The sequence below is a fragment of the Tamandua tetradactyla genome, chromosome 13, assembly GCF_023851605.1.
Source record: "Tamandua tetradactyla isolate mTamTet1 chromosome 13, mTamTet1.pri, whole genome shotgun sequence".
NCBI classification, from domain to species: domain Eukaryota; kingdom Metazoa; phylum Chordata; class Mammalia; order Pilosa; family Myrmecophagidae; genus Tamandua; species Tamandua tetradactyla.
The window spans coordinates 84582057-84600949 of NC_135339.1; the positions used below are offsets into that span (position 1 = coordinate 84582057).

The 18893-nt window shown below is 40.4% G+C and overlaps 1 protein-coding gene across 2 annotated transcripts; it reads right to left on the reverse strand.

Moving 5' to 3' along the window:
• Positions 1 to 599: 599 nt before the first annotated feature.
• Positions 600 to 17613, reverse strand: NSMCE4A (NSE4A component of SMC5/6 complex). 2 transcript variants are annotated; one of them, XM_077126265.1, is made up of 11 exons: positions 17246 to 17611; positions 16427 to 16504; positions 14350 to 14480; positions 12222 to 12373; positions 10186 to 10285; positions 9471 to 9561; positions 4146 to 4240; positions 2974 to 3022; positions 1925 to 2013; positions 1750 to 1836; positions 600 to 769 (listed from the first exon to the last, which is right to left on the reverse strand). In XM_077126265.1, the coding sequence occupies exons 1-10, from the start codon at positions 17535 to 17537 to the stop codon at positions 1762 to 1764; spliced, it is 1152 nt and encodes a 383-aa protein (XP_076982380.1). In that variant the 5' UTR covers positions 17538 to 17611; the 3' UTR covers positions 600 to 769; positions 1750 to 1761. The 2 variants fall into 2 exon arrangements, with proteins under 2 accessions (XP_076982380.1, XP_076982381.1); XM_077126266.1 differs by lacking the exon at positions 600 to 769 and adding an exon at positions 776 to 1662 and having other exon boundaries at positions 17246 to 17613.
• Positions 17614 to 18893: the final 1280 nt, after the last annotated feature.

The window sequence follows — 18893 nt, forward strand, 5'->3', positions numbered from 1 at the left end:
CTTTAAAAAAGGAGAAGGACAATCACTGGAGAAGGGTCGGGTTGCATGTTTTTAAGATGGGGAGAGAGGAGCATGGTTGAGAGGAAAGCACCAGATGCAAGGGAGACAATGTGACTTAAAGAGCAGTGCCCCAACAAAGTAGAAATCCAGAGCTTTCCACAGAAGAGACACCTTGACCGCTGACAACAAACGGAGGCAGCAAGAGAGGATGAGAATGTAGAATGCTGGAGGGGGGAGAAGGAACCCACTAGACCCAGAAACCACCAAGAGTGGACCTCGAGGCCCAGCAGAGCTAAGAAGCACATTTTGTAACTTCAGGCAACCTGAGTGAAAAAAGAATATTGCTCATAACACCAGCCTGGCTTGGCAGAGGACTTGATAGTTTACTGTGTGTAAATCATAGGCTGATTCATGTGAAGTGGCTGATCGTGGTCATTTTTTACCTACAAAATCAATACCATAGGGTTCAGCCTGTTATTTGTTGACTTGACTAACTTAACAGCTAAAGAACCAAGCAACCTGAGTGTAGCTCTCAATGGATAGGATTGAACAAAGGAGAAACTCTCCCATAATCCAACAATAAAGAGTAACTACAATGATATTATGACTATGGCAGTGAATTTCCTTTAATCCAAGACGAGCATGACAAATTCATTAACTATCAAAATCTACATTCTACTAAAAACAATCTTGTCTTTAAAAATGTTTATCATACAATATATACAATATATGCTACTTTCCTTTTTGGATTTCACTATCCATTCGAGTCCTAAAAACAGAGGAGAAGACAAAAGCCAGTTAACAATTTATAAATGATAAAGCAAAAGTTCATTTAATATCTATAAATGAAATGTAACATCCAGCTACTCCTTAACGAGCATGGCCCAGGTTAACCCACATGATATATCTTATGTCTCTTTCTCCTCCTTCCTTCAAAATATTTTTACAGAAGTAAATTATTTTGGAACAAAAGAAGTTCAACTAATTGAGGTACATATTAAGAGTTTGTATTAAATAAACATAATTCTCTCAAAAAGTTAACTCTCAAATCATAGCATGTTTGAGCAGGGGAAAAAAATTTAGCAATTATGTCGTTCAAAAATCTCCCCATTTTATGAATTTAAAAACTTAAATTGAGTGTGATTAAGTGATTTGCCCAAGTCCTAAATCTAGTAACGGGCAGAGCCACTAGAATCTAAGGCTCCTGGTTCCCACCTACAGCTTTTGGCAATACAGAATGCCATAACACTGCTAAGATTTCTTTCCAGAAATGGAGTTCCCCTTCATAAAAATGAAGACTATGTCACAATATAATTCAAATTTCAGAAATGGCCATTTACTATCATTATTCCAAGGTAATTCTGTCTTTGCTAATCCCCTTTGTTTTGTTATAAAATATAAAATAAGGAAACCTATAAAATAAGGAATTCTAAGGGGACAGTAAACAAAACTGAGGCTAGAATTCAGTATTTTACTTATCTCATTTATCAATTTGTCAGGGGAGAAAAAGAACCAATACCTGCTCTGCCTCATTCTTCTGCAAATCTTAAGACTACCAAATTACTCCAAACAAAAGAACTTGGAGCCACTTTGTTCCACATCTGCCTTTCTCATGGGTTTCATACTATTCTAATGAGGCACTAGGGGGAGACAAAATCCAAACTGCAATAAAATAGAAAACAAGTAGAACAGTTCAGAACGCCAAGTAAAACTTAATAAAAATGGAAGGCTGTCCATGGAAAATGTTACCTTCAGCTAGCATCAAACACTTAGTCTCTGCCGACTCTGACTGGAGGCAATCACAGGCTCTGAAATTTCAAAGGTCTTCACAATCTCCTGGCAGAGAACAAAGAACATGTGGGCACTGGGTTTAAAGCAAAGGAAGACGAGTCAGAGCTATGCAGGGGCAACATGCAGGACTTACCTCCCAGTCCCGGTAACTCAAAGCTATGATTCCTTGATTCCTGATCTGGGTGTTTTGGTCAATTCCCCCACTTTCTTCATTAACAGGCTCTGTTTGAGAGACAAAGTTTTCAAAGGTTATTCCAACATATATTTATACATGTAGTATTCTCTACAGAACTTAGGAGGATATGAGTGAAGAAGATTGTGACATTATTCAAGTAAGAATTAAATTTTCATCAAGTAGAGGAGGAGCTGGTATCACAGAAAAGTTGGGGAGAAAGAGGGAAACTTCAAAATGGCTGCAAATTATAAACTTTCTACATAAAAATTTGAGGGAATTATAACATTTACTGCAGTAGATTTTGAATTGGTGATTGTGCTGGTTTGAAACTGTCCTGTACCCCAGAAAAGCCATGCTCTTTAGTCCTCATTCAATATTGCTGGGTAGGATCTTTTTGGATTGTTTCCATGGAGATATGACCCACCCAACTGTGGATAAGTTTTGATTAGATGGTTTCCATGGAGATGTGTCTCTACCCATTCAAGGTAGGGTCGCCTACCAGAGCCTTTTAAGAGGGAACCATTTTGGAAAAAGCTTGAGAACCAACAAAGCCTACACAGCCAGAGATATTTAGAGAAGCAGAAGGAAAACGCCCCTGGGGAAGCCTTATGGAATGAAGAGAGAAAGTTAGTATGTGCCTTCTCAGCTGTGAGAAACCCTGCACTGCATCAGTCCTTTCTGTGGAGTTACAGCATCTTTATCTGGACGCTTTAATTTGGACATTTTCACAGCCTTAGAACTGTAAACTTGCAACTTAATAAATTCCCTTTTTAAAAGCTGTTCTGTTTCTAGTATATTGTATTCCAGCAGCTTACAAACTAAAACAGTGATATCAATGAAACCATCTAAGTTTTAAACAATAGCCATGTTTTCAGTATTTTCAGTTAGTTGAAAAGATTGCTACCTACAATGAAAACTCATTTACATTTAGCAAAATAAATTTTGTAAACCCTAAGAACAACTATAATTTCTCTAAAATTAAATTTTCTGAACATACTATCATTTACCTATTATTGGCAGTCGGTCTTGGTCAAGTCTTATTCTTGCAAAACCATCCTAAAGCACAAACAAGATTTTAGTTGAAGACTAAAATTTTGATTCAAAACCTATATCCACTGGATAAAAAAAAATTTACTCAACTAGAAACCTCTATATCTCAGACAATAACAATCAAAATGTACCATAACAACAATGAGATTATATGGACAAGATTTCTAACATCATTCTTTACATAGGGCATTTCTCTGGTTTCTAAATAACTCTCATCCAAATGCAGCCTCCATCCTGAGGCTCTCTTAAATAAAACTAACTGTGCAGCCTCTTTAACCAATTCAGAAATATTTTTGAATACTCCACATTTTATTGTGCAGATTCCATCACTTACCATTGATAATATGCTTTTGTTAACATTTCTGGAAAAATACTTTGGTCAATTAGATAAACTAGATTTTATCTAAGGGTAAAATAAAATTCATCTTATGTGTCCAGGAATAAAACCTAATGTAAGATGACAGATGGAAGCAAATTTCCATAGTACATTTCTAAGTAGTTTTTTTAAAAAAAAATTCCATTTCAAAATAATTTCAAACTAAACTATTTCTGCAAGTAGTCTGCAAGACTTCTTTAAAGGTCTCCCATATCGCCTTTCTCCAAATTCATCAATTGTTGAAGTTTGGCTCATTTGCTTTATCACTGTCTCTATGTATTATTTTTATCAACCATATGAGATTAAAGTCATAGATGACATTTTTCCTTCAGAAAAAGAATATTCTCTTATATAACATGACAACTATTAAATTCAGGGAATTTAACATTTATACCATACTGTTATCTAACATATAGTCCCATCTGCAAATTTTGCTGATTTTCTCGCTAATTTTAAAACATAAAAGCAAGCCCACAATTTTTTAGCTAGTTATCGTCTGTCTATATTCAATTAACGTTTTGCTACAAATGGCTCTAAATTACATGCTGGTTAGCAAAAAAAAAAAAAAAAACTTTGCTAGCTTCCAATCTATAGCTATTTATTTATTTATTTTTAACTTTTTTATTGTATAACATATACAAAGCAAAGAGAGAAAAAAGCAATAGTTTTCAAAGCATTCTTCAACAAGTAGTTACACCAACCTTATCTTTTAAAAGCATATAAAAGCAATTAGAGAAATAGCTTAAATCTTACCCTTATAATGAAGGAAACATGAAAGATGTTTTCCACTGTACGAGGAAATGAATGTGGATCAACCACAAAGTCAAAGAAGGACATAGGTGTATCGGCTATGGAAAGAGGGGGAAAAAGATCTTCAAAATAGAAGAAGTTACTTTTGCTTATGAAATTGACAAAAATGTTAAGACCAATACTCTCTAGAATAAGCCAGAAAGAAAGAGAGCGAATGGACTCTCAACCTGTTGAGGAAGTATAACTGATACAGCCATTCAGGAGAACAATTTGGTGGAATCTATTAAAAATGCATGTACCCAGGCGGGCCATGGTGGCTCAGCAGGCAGAGTTCTCACCTGCCAAGCCGGAGACCCAGGTTTGATTTCCAGTGCTTGCCCAAGCAAAAAAAAAAAAAAAGATGCGTGTGCCCACTGACCTGGAAATCCCCCTTTTAAAGAGGCGCCCTACAGAAGTATCAGGACAAAAATACATACAAAGATTTTTCACATCAGTGATTTATATTAGAATAAAATGCTATAAGGAACTTATCCATCCATCAGAGGATTGGTAAAATATATATTTACAATACAGCCATACAGTGGGAATCACTGAAAAGAATAAGGAGGATGTATATTATTGATATGGAAGGATGTCCACATGGAGAAGTCATGTTGCAGAAGAGTATATATATTATAATCTTATAATCAGCTTTGAAAAAAAGAAAACAAACCCAATTTATAAGTGCATGTTTTTATGACTGGGAAACAAAATAATCAAAGATCCTCCACATTTTAAAAGTGGCTATTGGTTCCGGGTCAAGATGGCACCTTAACAATGTGCGCGTTTTAGTTCGTCCTCCAGAACAACTACTAAATAACCAGAAACAGTACAGAACAGCTCCTGGGGCCACGTCAGTGACCAGACACACAGCGTACCCCAGTCTGGACCAGCTAGACTGGCTGCGAGCACCCCCCCAAACTGTGAGTTCCCAAAGCTGCGGCAGCCAGCACCCCTCCCCCACAGGCCGCTTCCCAGAGGGGAAAGGAAAGGACTTTACCAGCAGCAAGGACTGGGCACATTCAAACGCCAATTGTGGAACTAATTAACAAATTCTGACTACTAAAAATAGGCCCCCGGCTTAGGTGAACCTGATCAAAGCGGAGGTTTCTCATTTTTGCCCCAGTGCCAAGGGGGCAGGACTGACGGAAAAAGGGGAAAAAAAAAAAAAAGAAGGAAACAGGTTTTTGTGGCTGTGTATCTACAAAGGCTTGACTGCCTCTGGATACAGCAGCAGGACTTTTCAGGCTGCAACTGCCCCAGGCATAGGCAGAAGTGAGCTCTTTGGGGGGCTTATCTGGAGCCTGTGGCTTCCCCAGGGGAGGGGTGAAGCCCCACCCAGGTGGAATCCCTCCATCAAGGAATTCAGACACCAGGGCTTGGTAATTTGTAGCCATTAAAACCAGCCTACAACCTCTCCTCTGTCTCCACCATGCCCCCAGCAGGGAGAGTCTGCTAAAGTTAAAGGTACCGCATCATCTTATGCTGGTGGGACCTGCAGGCAGACAAGCGCCACACACAGGGCAGGATAAGAAAAACAGAGCCCAGAGACTTCACAGGAAAGTCTTTCAACCTGCTGGGTCTCACCCTCAGGGAAAAGCGACACAGGTGACTCTTTGCTCCTGATAAGAGGCCAGTTTGGTCTGGGAAAATCTGGCTGGGGTCTATAATATCTAAGTAGACCCTCCTAAGTATGTGTGTGGGGAAAGGCACCACACAAGCAGGGCAAGAAACAAGAAAATAAGAACTGAAAAATTCTCCTCTGTTAAACAAAACTTAAGCTAAAGGTCCAGGTAAAGCTGAACAGAATGTCAAAGAACAGATAGACAAAAAATTCATCCAGCAAGAAAACCCTAGATAAAAGAACTGAAAGCAATCTCCAGAATAAACTAATTAAGGTAATTAAATGCCTAGATGCCAGCAAAAAAATAACAAATTACACTAGGAAAACTGAAGATATGGCCCAGTCAAAGGAACAAACCAACAATTCAAATGACATACAGGAGCTGAAACAATTAATTCAGAATGTACGAACAGACATGGAAAACCTCATCAAAAACCAAATCAATGAATTGAGGGGGACATAAAGAAGGCAAGGAAAGAACAAAAAGAAGAAACTGAAAGTCTGAAAAAACAAATCACAGAACTTATGGGAATGAAAGACACAGTAAAAGAGATGAAAAAAACAATGGAAACCTACAATGGTAGATTTCGAGAGACAGAACATAGGATTTCTAAACTGGAGGACGGAACATCTGAAATCCGACAAGAAACAGAAACTATAGGGAAAAAAATGGAAAAATACGAGCAGGGACTCAGGGAATTGAAAGACAATATGAAGCGCACGAATGTACGTGTTGTGGGTGTCCCAGAAGGAGAAGAGAAGGGAAAAGGAGGAGAAAAACTAATGGAGGAAATTATCACTGAAAATTTCCCAACTCTTATGAAAGACTTAAAATTACAGATCCAAGAAGTGCAGCGTACCCCAAAGAGAATAGATCCAAATAGACATACTCCAAGACATTTAATAATCAGAATGTCAGAGGTCAAAGAGAAAGAGAGGATCTTGAAAGCAGAAAGAGAAAAGCAGTCCATCATATACAAGGGAAGCCCAATAAGACTATGCGCAGATCTCTCAGCAGAAACCATGGAGGCGAGAAGACAGTGAGATAATATATTTAAATTATTAAAAGAGAAAAACTGCCAACCAAGAATTCTATATCCAGCAAAATTGTCCTTCAAAAATGAAGGAGAAATTAAAACACTTTCAGACAAAAAATCACTGAGAGAATTTGTGACCAAGAGACCAGCTCTTCAAGAAATACTAAAGGGAACACTAGAGACAGATACGAAGACAGAAGAAAGAAGTGTGGAGAAGAGTGTAGAAAGGAAGACTATGAGTAAAGGTAAAAAGAAGGAAAATTAGATATGACATATAAAATCCAGAAGGCAAAACAGTAGAAGAAAGTACTACCCATGCAGTACTAACACTGAATGTTAATGGATTAAACACTCCAATCAAAAGACATAGTGTGGCAGAATGGATTAAAAAACAGGACCCATCTATATGCTGTCTCTACTCTAAGGACACAAGGCCAAGGACACAAATGGACATTTACACACCAATGTTTATAGCAGCATTATTAACAATTACCAAGAGATGGAAACAGCCAAAATGTCCATCAACAAACAGTTGGCTAAACTGTGACATTTACATAAGATGGAATATTATGCAGCTGTAAGACAGAGTAAAGTTATGAAGTATGTAACAACATGAATGGACCTTAAGGACATTATGCTGAGTGTGATTAGCCAGAAACAAAAGGACAAATACTGTATGGTCACACTGATATGAACTGACATTAGTGAATAAACTTGGAATATTTCCTTGGTAACAGAGACCATCAGGAGATAGAAATAGGGTGAGATATTGGGTAATTGGAGCTGAAGGGATACAGATAGTGCAACAGGACTGAATATAAAAACTCAGAAATGGACAGCACAATACTACCTAACTATAATATAATTATGTTAAAACACTGAATGAAGCTGCATGTGAAAATGATAGAGGGAGGAGGTCTGGGGACATAAATGAAATCAGAAAGAAAGATAGATGGTAAAGATCGAGATGGTATAATCTAGGAATGCCTAGAGTGTATAATAATAGTGAAATGTACAATGTACAAATTTTAAAAATGTTTTTGCATGAGGAAGAACAAAGGAATGTCATTATTGCAGGTGCTGAAAATAGATGATAATTAATACTTTAAAATGTCACCTTATGTGTGAGACTAAAGCAAAAAATGTTTATTTGTTACAAAATTTATATTTTGACTAGAGCATTTCCTAATATAACTCATGTAGATAGTTTGATTTAATGTCATAAGTACTTGGAATCTCAGGTAGGGCATGAGATTTCGTTGGTTTGTCCAGAGTGATGCCCCGATGAATCCCAGAGAGATTTGATCAGTGACTGGAAAAGCATTTGCAAGCCCCCTTCAGGGAATGGTGAGAGTGGGGAGAAATTCAACTTCCCCAAGTTGAATTCTTAATATTCTCACAAGCAGTGTGGACAACCAAAGCTACAGGATGAGCCCCCAGTCTTGGGGTTTGTTCATATGAAACTTAACCCCACAAAGGATAGGTCAGGTCTACTTAAAATTTAGGCCTAAGAGTCACCCCCAAGAGAGCCTCAGATGTGGCCTCTCTCTCCAGCCAATATGATGAGCAGTCTCACCACCCTCCCCCTCTCTGCGTGGGACATGACCCCCAGGGGTGTGGACCTTCCTGGCAACGTGGGACAGAGATCCTGGAATGAGCTGAGACTCAGCATCAAGGGACTGAGAGAACCTTCTCGACCAAAGGGGGAAGAGTGAAATGAGGCTAAGCATCAATGGCTGAGAGATTCCAAACAGAGTTGAGAGGTTATCCAGGAGGTTATTCTTATGCATTAAGTAGATATCACCTTGTTGTTCAAGATGTAGCGGAGAGGCTGGAGGGAACTGCCTGAAAATGTAGAGCTGTGTTCCAGTAGCCATGTTTCTTGATGATGATTGAACAATGATATAGCTTTCACAATGAGACTCTGTGAATGTGAAAACCTTGTGTCTGATGTTCCTTTTAGCTACTATATCAACAGAAGAGTAGAACATATGGAATAAAAATAAATAATAGGGGAAACAAATGTTAAAATAAATTTAGTTTGAAATGCTCGTGGTAAATGAAAGTGAGGGGTAAGGGGTATGTATAATCTTTTTTTCTCTCTGTTATCGTTTTATTTCTTTTTCTGTTGTCTTTTTATTTCTTTTTCTAAATCGATGCAAATGTTCTAAGAAATGATGAATATGCAACTATGTGATGATATTAAGAATTACTGATTGTATATGTAGAATGGAATGATATCTTAATGTTTTGTTTGTTAATTTTTTTAATTAATAAAAAAAGTTAAAAAAAAAAAAAAGTGGCTATTTCCGGCAAGTGAGGGGTGAGTGGAATTAGGTTCTTGACTTTTCACTTATCTCACTGCTATGTAAAGTTTATTTTGTAACAGAAAAAAATAATCCAGTTTAAAAATACAACTGCAAAGTTACGTCCCAACAGTGTCACATGGAATTTTCTAAAAGGAGGAAATGCCTTGTTAAATACATATGCCAAGGAAGAATCAAAAAGATTCAAACATGGCATGCAACTGAAAATGCCTTTTTAATAAAAATAATTTCCTGTGACAGTGACAAATGTCTAACCTTGAGAAATAAAATTTTCTCCATTTGAAGTTGGTATCATACTTACGATCTTCTCGAAAATAGGTTTGCAACAATCCCAAGATTCTTTCTACTTCTTTTTCTGTTGCTTCTTGATGAGATTCTTCCATTCTTTTTAACTGAAAAATAGTCATTATCAAGCAGACTGATTCTACTTGCTTGCCTACTAACAATCTTTTCTTACATCCCCAAACTCTCATAAATATATTTTGTTGGGGATTGCTAACAGTTTCTATACCTCTCTTAAAATTTAGAGTTAAACGTATATATGTTTTTCTAGTTTAGTAACAATTTCGTTAATTTCTTAGAACAAAAAAGGGCAATTTAGAGCAGTGGTTCTCAAATGGAGGTGATTTTGCACCCAGAGGATATTTTCCAGTATCTGGAAATATTTTTGGTTGTCACAATTGTGAGGGTAGGGTATCATTGACATCTAGTGGGTAGAGGCCAGAGATGCTGCTAAAGATCCTACAATACACAGGACAGCCCCTTACAACAAAGAATTATCCAGCCCAAAATGTTGATCGTGTCAAGGTTGAGAAGCAAACCCTGGTTTAAAAGAACTGATTACAGAAATGAGTTAAACACAAGTGTTCAATCCAAAAAAAAGTTAAAAGGCTTAAATAAAATAATTATTTAAGTGACATAATATGACTCAAGATCCAAAATTGGAAAAGTTGGCCCAACTATATATACATTGTATGAATGGCTATTTCTAAAAAGCAACATTTAAAGAGACACACCTGAGCAGGCATTGCCCTCTGCTCTTCTATAATACGAACTTTCTTCGGACGATCGATGCGTGGCTTTGGCACAGGTACCTCTCCTTGTATTGAACCCAACCTAATGAAAACATTGCTTTCATGTCTTTTTTGTTTGTTTCTTTTTTTTTTTTAAGCAAACTAACTCCACAAACTAAAAGCAATTCTTGTGATAAAGCCAAATTCAGACCAGGCATCAGTGAATGAGCTGGCATGAGACCAAGCCCTGTGGTCAAGTTTATAGAACTGCTTGTCTGACCCCTTTATGTTTCTAAAAGAACTCTTAGGAGCTTTACTCAACCACAGACACCGGCTCTAACACCTTCATTTACTCTGAACAGTAAGCCAGTGGCCTTTGATCTCTTCCCAGCTAGCCTATTGTCTATTTGGCGGCATCTAATGGGGCAGAGGAAAGATAAAGCGGCTAAACATCCTAGAATGCACAGGACAGCCCCTCACCACAGAGAATTATCCAGCAAAACCAACTTGAGAGATGAGGGAAAGCATAGACATGAGGCGAAGGAATGGAACCGAACCAGTGTGGTTAAAAGCTTTTGGTTTGGAGGTGCTGGGGACTATAAATCTCTTCTTTTAGGACAACGGGTCAAGCAGAGGCCATAGGATTCCTCTTCCTTTTGGACTCTCCCCATAAAGCAGACTTAAGCTACAGTAATAGATGTATGATATAGATATCAAGGCCCTGAGAACACAAGCCTATGTGGTCCCTATACTTAAGGAGACCAAAGTATACAGTGTAGATGGGCAGATGTTTATTCATGCACACAAATACATCTTAACATAATATGGCAGATCCTACAGCGCTGTAATTTAAGTATTATTCAAGTGCTATGAGAACGTCTGGGCAGAGAAAGCTATGTGGACCTGGGAGTGATTTGGTTGGAAAATCTGATCCTATACTGATAACCTGAGCTTAGAGAAGTTACTGGAAGCTTCTGAGTTGGGGCTTGTGGGATAAGTAAACCTTAACAGACAGAAAAGATGAGGAAAGGATACCATAGGTTGAGGGAACAGCAAGTGCAGAGGGAACAGAGCTGTGAGTACTTCAGTCTGGCTGGAAGTTGGGATGGAAGATGAGATGAAGTCACACCACAATAGGCTTTATCTTAGGTCCTAGGGTTCATGACAAAGCCTAGCAATCAACAGCAAGAAACAAAGACTTGGTCTTATCCTATCAATATCACATAATGGTCCCAGGCATCCTGGTCATCTGAAGCATCGTCAAAAGCAGAGGCCTGGCCCCACACTACAGAACTACTATGTTCACGTCTCCAAGGCCTTCTAGATGAGACCCCAATCTCAGGAGATTTAGAAGAGTGAATGAGAGGAGAAAAATGTCAGGATGAAATGACTGCAACAACTGGAATGGTTACTGTAGACAAAGTGTCTCCTGGGGAGTATAACCAATGTGTTTGAAGGTTGACTTGTGAAAGAACCCATAAGAGGTGTTCTTGGTTTCTCCATAGGACTGAGCTAGGAAGTTCATTTGAATAGGAAGGAAAACTTTTCAAAATTAGAGGTGTGTTCAAAAAATGGACCAGGCTGTTTATGTGACAATGAATCCAGTAGCCTTCAGACATAGGCCAACTATCATTCCTGAGGGAATGATAATAAATGGCACTTTACATATGTTGGTTCAATCTCTTAAGATACACTCAGAGGGAAGGAGAGACAGGATAAGGATTTTAAAGGTGATAAAACCAGAGACAGTATGCCACAAACATACCCAAAGAACCACAAGCTAGGAAGCAAACCGGTCTGGAGAGAGCCTAGGTGAGGAGGTTCTGGCCTCTGGCTTTTCCTACTAAAGCCAGTGAGGCAGCCCTTAAGGTTCCATACACATCAAGACCTCAGGGGCCTTTGAATGGAAGTTTAAAACAGTTACAATGACATCCTGACTGTCACCTCTACAACACCAAGCATAATCTTTGTCCCTAAAATAAGAAAACAATATAAGATTTACAAATGGCTGGTCTGTCAGATTTTTAAAATGATCTTACAGAAAGTGGAATGTATGGGTTTTATTAAAGGTGTTTTCTGCTGTTTTGCCTGATATTTTCCAGGAGTCATAGACTATGAATTCAAAATCAGAACTATCTTCATCACGGATGAGTTCTTCAGCTTCTAGTGGATTTACACCCATATGTGTCAACTATAAAAACGAAGGGAAACAAAAAAAACTCCAGTTAAGCCACAGGCAGTCATTCACCAAATCCAATCATCTATATCACTAAAATAAGGGACCAAAGACAAAGCCTTAGTCCGTGCTAACATGTTAGCTGAATTTCTCATTGTAAAGATAAATTTATATATAAATTCCTATTGACAAAGGCTCTTTAGGTAAGAAAGCAATATGATCTATCCCAGTGGTTTGAGCCAGGGCTTCTGCATCCAAGGGGTCTTTTGGCTATGCCTAGAGTCAAAACCAGGGAGGGTTTTGCTGGCACCTAGTGGGTAGAGGCCAGGGATGCTATTTGACATCCTACAAATGTAGGACTGTCCCCAGCAACAGACTTACCCAACCCAAAATGTCAACAGTGCCAAGGTTGACAAACCCTGCTCTAGTCTGTTGGTGTGCTAAGGGGGTTTATATCAACATAAGAATACAAAAGCATATCTCAAAGCAAAAGCTCTAAGACCAAACAGGGAGGGTGGGCTGGCTTTCAGACTGTCATCTTTAGCCAGCCTCCTAGGGATCTCTACTCAGCTTACATCTCAGCCTATCTGGAGAGAACAGCCCAGCTGAGACAAGTGTTCACCTTACAAGTGATTCCCAGGGAGGAAGTTGGAGGAAGCCTGACAATTCCTGTATCTCTAACTATTCTACAGAAGACTGTATTGTGTTGAATTTACTTTTATGAATAGGATACTTTTATCACATTATACTGCAAAATGTCTAGATGCTATCAAATTAAAATGGTAATATAATACAGAAACAATAAGGTGACCACCCTTTGAAGAATGGTGATAGGGACCAGATCTGAATGGGATGGTGGGCTCGCCTCACCTCCCTGGCAGTCCTACCCCACACCCTTGAAGAGGGAGCAGTTCAACTTTCATCTTTTAGGTTGAACTTAAAAGCCTGCTCTTTATACTTTACAGTTTCTACATGTGGTGTTGTACTTGGAAAGGTCTTCCCCTCCCAGAGATTAGACAACTATTAATTTTGGGGTTTTATATCTAATGCCTTAAAACTCCCAGAATTTTTCTTTATTAGAGAAGTTGTAGGTTTACCAAATAGAATTTATTTTGATATATAAAATATAGCACTTAACCTTATAAATAAAAAGTAATTTTAAAAAGATAACCCAACAATAAGGTCACTTTGCTTATTAAGCTCCACACCAGTATTTTTCAAAATGCATTATACTTTACAATTTTAAAAAAGTTAAGGGAAAAAAATTTAAGTTTTAAAAACAGTTAAGTTGGAAATACTTGTCTGCCTCATGCAGTAATACTCCCATTATAAAATAATTACTTTACATGACCAGATTCCATGGTACTGAATCATTTTAATAACCATAAAAAAAAATCTCATGTTCACACATCTATCTGTGCTATTGCTTTTCTGGTAAATCCATCAAGGAAAAGTTTTTAAATTTCAGGTAACCACTATTCAAGCTTATGAAGAGGTAGAGAAAGGTGTGACCAAAACAAAATAAAACCCCAGTCATGTCCATATGATTCTGAAATAGTCTCAAAGACAGACAAAAACATGCCCCCTCCACAGGCCTAACATTGCCAGCTGAGCTCTACCACCTGCAGTGTTGCGTGCTGGCCCAACCCAGGACAAAGAAGGTTCCAGCTGGCTGAGAATAATGTAGAACACTTAAGAACTGATACCTGATTAGGAGGAAAAAAGGCCTTTGTAAATAACCATAGCACCCAGAGTCTTAAAACAGAATGCTAGGAGATATTCAAACTGTGCTCTAAATTCTCATCCTAAATTCCACCAAACAGATTCTATTTTCATCTGTTTAATTTAGTAAGATCTCTTTGGAGGAATCTGAGGCACAGATAAAAAAAAAGGAAAAAGAAAACTACGTGTATAAGGATACAAGCAAAGGAGATAGCTTAATTATATAAGACAAAACATTTTTTATTAAGAGTCTGTAGCTTTGAACTTACTAGAGTTTCAACATATCTTAACATATCAAAGGAGCTGAGATCCGAGCGCAGCTGTTTTGCTTTCTCTTTTCCCAAATCTGAAGCCAAAACAAGAAACTGGGCATCTAGAACGGCTTCTCTTGCTCGGGACACTATTCAAAAAAAGAAAGGGAAAAATGCACATTATCATAGATGTTCCCCTACATTTCCACCTACTTACTAGGCATTTCCTACCAGACAAAAAACATGTTGAAAATTGGCCCATCATCCTCTAAAAACTGGTTCCCCTGCCCAGCTCAGCAAAATCTCCACTTGAGCTGAAGCTGATCAATCTTCATAAAAGCCACCCCTCTCTCTAGTTAACCACAATCTCTTAATAACAACCACAGTTTAATAAAACCTCTATCATCTCTAACACCTACTTTTCTCTTTCACCCGAGGAAACCCATCCCAATTACTATTAGCATCTGGGCCGAATGAAGTCAAATTGAATAGCCCCAGTACAAGGTACTGTACTGGGCATGGGATTTTGTCAAGGAGCCTCAACTGAAATATGCCACGAAGGTACCAGGAGGTTTACACACCCACCTGGCAACACAAACATCACCAAATGAATGGTCAATAGCAGTAGGGCACTGACCACTGCGGATGGATGATATGAAAGGTTACAGAGGACATGGGATTTAAGATAAGCTATGAAGATTAAAAGATTTACCTAAAAGATGAGTGTGAACTAGGCGGGGAAACAGGATGCTTAAGGGAGGAGAAGGTATGAAATTTGGAGAGAAGAAGGTCAATTACGGAGGAAAACAGTCCAGGCTAAGGAGTCAGGAGCTTACTGACAACAAGTGGAAAAAGTGGTGTGGTGGGCGGGCCACGGTGGCTCAGCAGGCAGAGTTCTTGCCCTGCCGGAGACCTGGGTTCAATTCCTGATGCCTGCCCATGCAAAAAAAAAGTGGCATGGGAACACCTGCAACAGAGAATTCAAAGGGAAGCCCAGAAGAGACAAATACAGAAATACCGCCAAGTTCAAAAACAGAAATGTGTATGCTGGCTTGCTCCTTGAGGCCATTTCATCTGAATCAGGATCCCCAATTAAGCCGCACAAACACAGCAAAGTCCTGGCTGGAGAACCTGTTGACTGCAGTTTTCATGTTTTTTGTTTTGTTTTGTTTTTTTCTCAAAGGAAAAGCTTCTCATCATCTCGGACAGTTCCTGCAGCTGCAGGTGAGTGGGAGAAACAAGCAGCTGCAAGTGTTGGCCACCTGTCACACTCATACACGGGCTCTAGTCTACATCTTTCTTGTCCCTTAGTTTCACGCCACATACTTTAAGAAAAGTCCAAACTTTTATATCAGGCAACACTTTAAGGTCTCTGACTCATATACAACCTGAACTTCCCCGTTTCAACTACCCGCAAGCATACAATTTAGTGGGATGAATCAAATTCACAAGGTTGTGCTACCCCCACCCGCCATGCTGCTGCATTTAATTCAAACTAAGATTAATCATAAAGCCCTCATGGTCCATCGCTCTGTACTCTGGGATCCTCTATTTCTCTCGCTCGCTGGCATACACACACACACACACACACTCCCACTCCCCTGACTGGAGACCAAATGCCTACTGCCACTGGGCTGCAGGTGGACCAAACAGCAAAGAACTAAGAGAGGAGAGACTAGAAGGATAGGATGACAGAGGCTAGCTCGCTGCTTTCTTTAATCCATCCATTCAACAAACAGACACTGAGGATACAGCAAACAAAACAGAAACAAAACAAAAAGATGAAAGATAATACACCTAACATTCTCAAACATAAACAAGCAACAGAATCACCTGCAGAGCTTGTTTAAACAGATGGCAGGGCGCCACCCCCCCCAAATTTCATGCAAAGCCCTTAGTCCATGCTTAACAAATGTTAAGTACACAATAAAAGTAGTATTATTGTTAAAATGACAAAAAGCTCCAAAAATGGTGAAGCACTGTTAATAAACGTGAGAATTATTACTCATTGTTTGATGTCAATAATTTAGCTCTTATGAAAAACTAACGAAAATTATCCCAAACTCAAAAAAAAGCTTCCTTATTAAACAATTACCTCCATTAAACAGAGTGTTGGCCTCTTCAAGGACCTCTGTTAACTTGTCGCTGGCATTCAGTATATCCTCTCGGTTTTCTATTTTTAAAAAATGCAAACTTTAGGAAATTTCTCGTCATTCATTAATAAGTTGTTGACAAAATTATCTCCCGCCTCCCGCCCGCTGGGCTCTTGACATTTTTAACTAAAGCGGCAGGGAAAGAAAATAGTGACTCTATCCTTTAAAGAGCATGAATTTTAAAAAGAAACCCTGGCTCCCTCTAACCTCAACCCGAAGGGCTAGTCTTTCTCTGCAACCTCTAAGGTTCCATGACAGAGTGGTTCTCCAACTTTTACAAGCAACAGAATGTCGGGCCCGTCCCCAGGGGTTTGGATTCGCTAGGACCGGGGTGGGACGCGAGTATTTGCATGTGACGGCTCTCAGGTGACGCGGGCGCTGCGGGGCCGGCCACCCCACCGCCGAAAGCCACAAAAAAGCACGCGGTGTCGGCGTCCCGCCTACCCGCTTCCTAGCGGTCTGAGCCCCGGCGAGTCGCCCAGCGGGTCTGGACTCCGGATCTCCGTTCTGCAAATCCGGGACCCGCCGTGCCCCACGCCGAGGTCGTGAGGCTCAGCGGGCAAAACGCACGGGCGACAGCTTTAAAAACAAATCAAAGGGCGGCCCGACTGCCAGGGGCGGTCACCAAGTGCGCTTTTTTAAAAAGCCACCGCTGCCCGGGGCCTGGGTCTGCGCACCGGCCTCGCAGGCCCGCGACCCCACCCGAGGCGCCAGGGCGGGGACAGCGCCCGCCGGGCCCGCAACGCCCCGAGGCGCCTTACGTTGGACGGAGTTGATGAGCGCCCGGTACTGATGGCGGATCTGGCGGCACAGGCCGTGGTCGGTCTCCGCCTCCAGGCTCGCCGGGTCCACCCCCTCGTCCCCGGAATCGGACGGTTCTGCCTCCTCCAAGCCCGGGCGTTCCTGGGCCTCTCTGCGCTCCGGCGCGGCGCCGCGGCGGGACCCGGGCAACAGCGGCGAGCGGCTGCGCGAGCGGCTACGGTCCCGCTGCCGGTCGCGGCCTCGGCCGCGCCCCCGGCCCTCGGCCCGGCGGCCGCTGCTGTCTCCCGACATCGCGCCAACTGTCCCCTCAACTTCGGAACAGCGGAAGTTCGCGCCAGAAACTGAAACCCCTGCCCCGCGCGGGCGCGGACTCCCTGCGGACCGCAGCTCTCCGGCCGAGCGCTCACGACGCACAGCGACACCTGTGGCCGGAGGCCGCCGTTTGCGTACCGTGGAGTAGAGTGTAGCGCTGGGCGCACCCAGCGCTCCCCGGGGCCTCTGGGGACCTGTCCCTGAACTGAACGCACCTTAGCTCCCTACCCGGGAGCCTGTTTGCTCCCCTGACGTTAGGTACAATAAGATCCCGCTACCAGGCTGGAGGGAAGTGCCTGAAAATGTAGAGCTGTGGTCCAGTAGCCAGGTTTCTTGAAGATGATTGTATAATGATATAGCTTTCACAATGTGACTGTGTGATTGTGAAAATCTTGTGTCTGATGCTCCTTTTATCTACCTTATCAACAGACGAGTAAAACATATGGAATAAAAATAAATAATAGGGGGAACAAATGTTAAAATAAATTTAGATTGAAATTCTAGTGATCAATGAAAGGGAGGGGTAAGGGGTATGGTATGTACGAATTTTTTTGTTGTCTTTTTAATTCTTTTTCTGAATTGATGCAAATTTTCTAAGAAATGATCACGATGATGAATATGCAACTATGTGATGACATTGTGAATTACTGATTATATATGTAGAACGGAATGATCATAAGTTAAGAATGTTTCGTTTGTTATATTTTTTCAAAAAAAATTAAAAATTAATTAAAAAAAAAAGATCCCGCTATCACAACACTTGCTCCACATTGAAAGGTCGTTAGAACCTTGGTTTTTCTGGGCTCCCTCGTCCACCCCACAAGACCTTCATCTTTCCGCGGTCCCTCTGGCTCCCAGGACACAGCCGTAGCTGGCAACATCTAAGGCACTCAGAGCATGTTAGTTGAGCGAGTGCCTGCAGTTGAGAGGGATGAGCACTGGACTTCGAGACAAGGAGACATGGTTCTGCCACTCACCGTCTGTGACCTTGGGCAAGGCCCTTTGTTTCAAATAAGGTTTGAAACATGGAGGAATCAAATAAGGTTTATGTACAGCTGGTAATACCAGCTGTCCTTCATGAAGACAGAAGGAAAAACAAATTAGCAGAATCCCCTAACTTCCCCATATCTCTCTGTTAACCATCCTTTCTAAATATCTACAGCATGGTGTCAGTTTATGCTCATAATTGAATCTCAAGCTGAAAGATTCTGAAGTTCCTTCTAGCCAGTCTAAGGAAGATGAAATTATACCCAGTGTAGTTTCAGAGATAAGTGTATGCCAACAAATGGACAGAATCCTAGAAATACATAAACTACTGAAACCAATTCAAGAAGC

What these genes read in the sequence shown, in the direction of transcription:
- NSMCE4A (XM_077126265.1), bottom strand. Translation starts at nt 17,537, where the DNA reads ATGTCGGGAGACAGCAGCGGCCGCCGGGCCGAGGGCCGGGGGCGCGGC. An exon ending in GCTCATCAACTCCGTCCAAC is followed by an intron (nt 16,505 to 17,245) that starts GTAAGGCGCCTC and finishes TTTTAAAAATAG; the next exon opens with AAAACCGAGAGGATATACTG. An exon ending in ATGTTTCCTTCATTATAAGG is followed by an intron (nt 3,023 to 4,145) that starts GTAAGATTTAAG and finishes TTTGTGCTTTAG; the next exon opens with GATGGTTTTGCAAGAATAAG.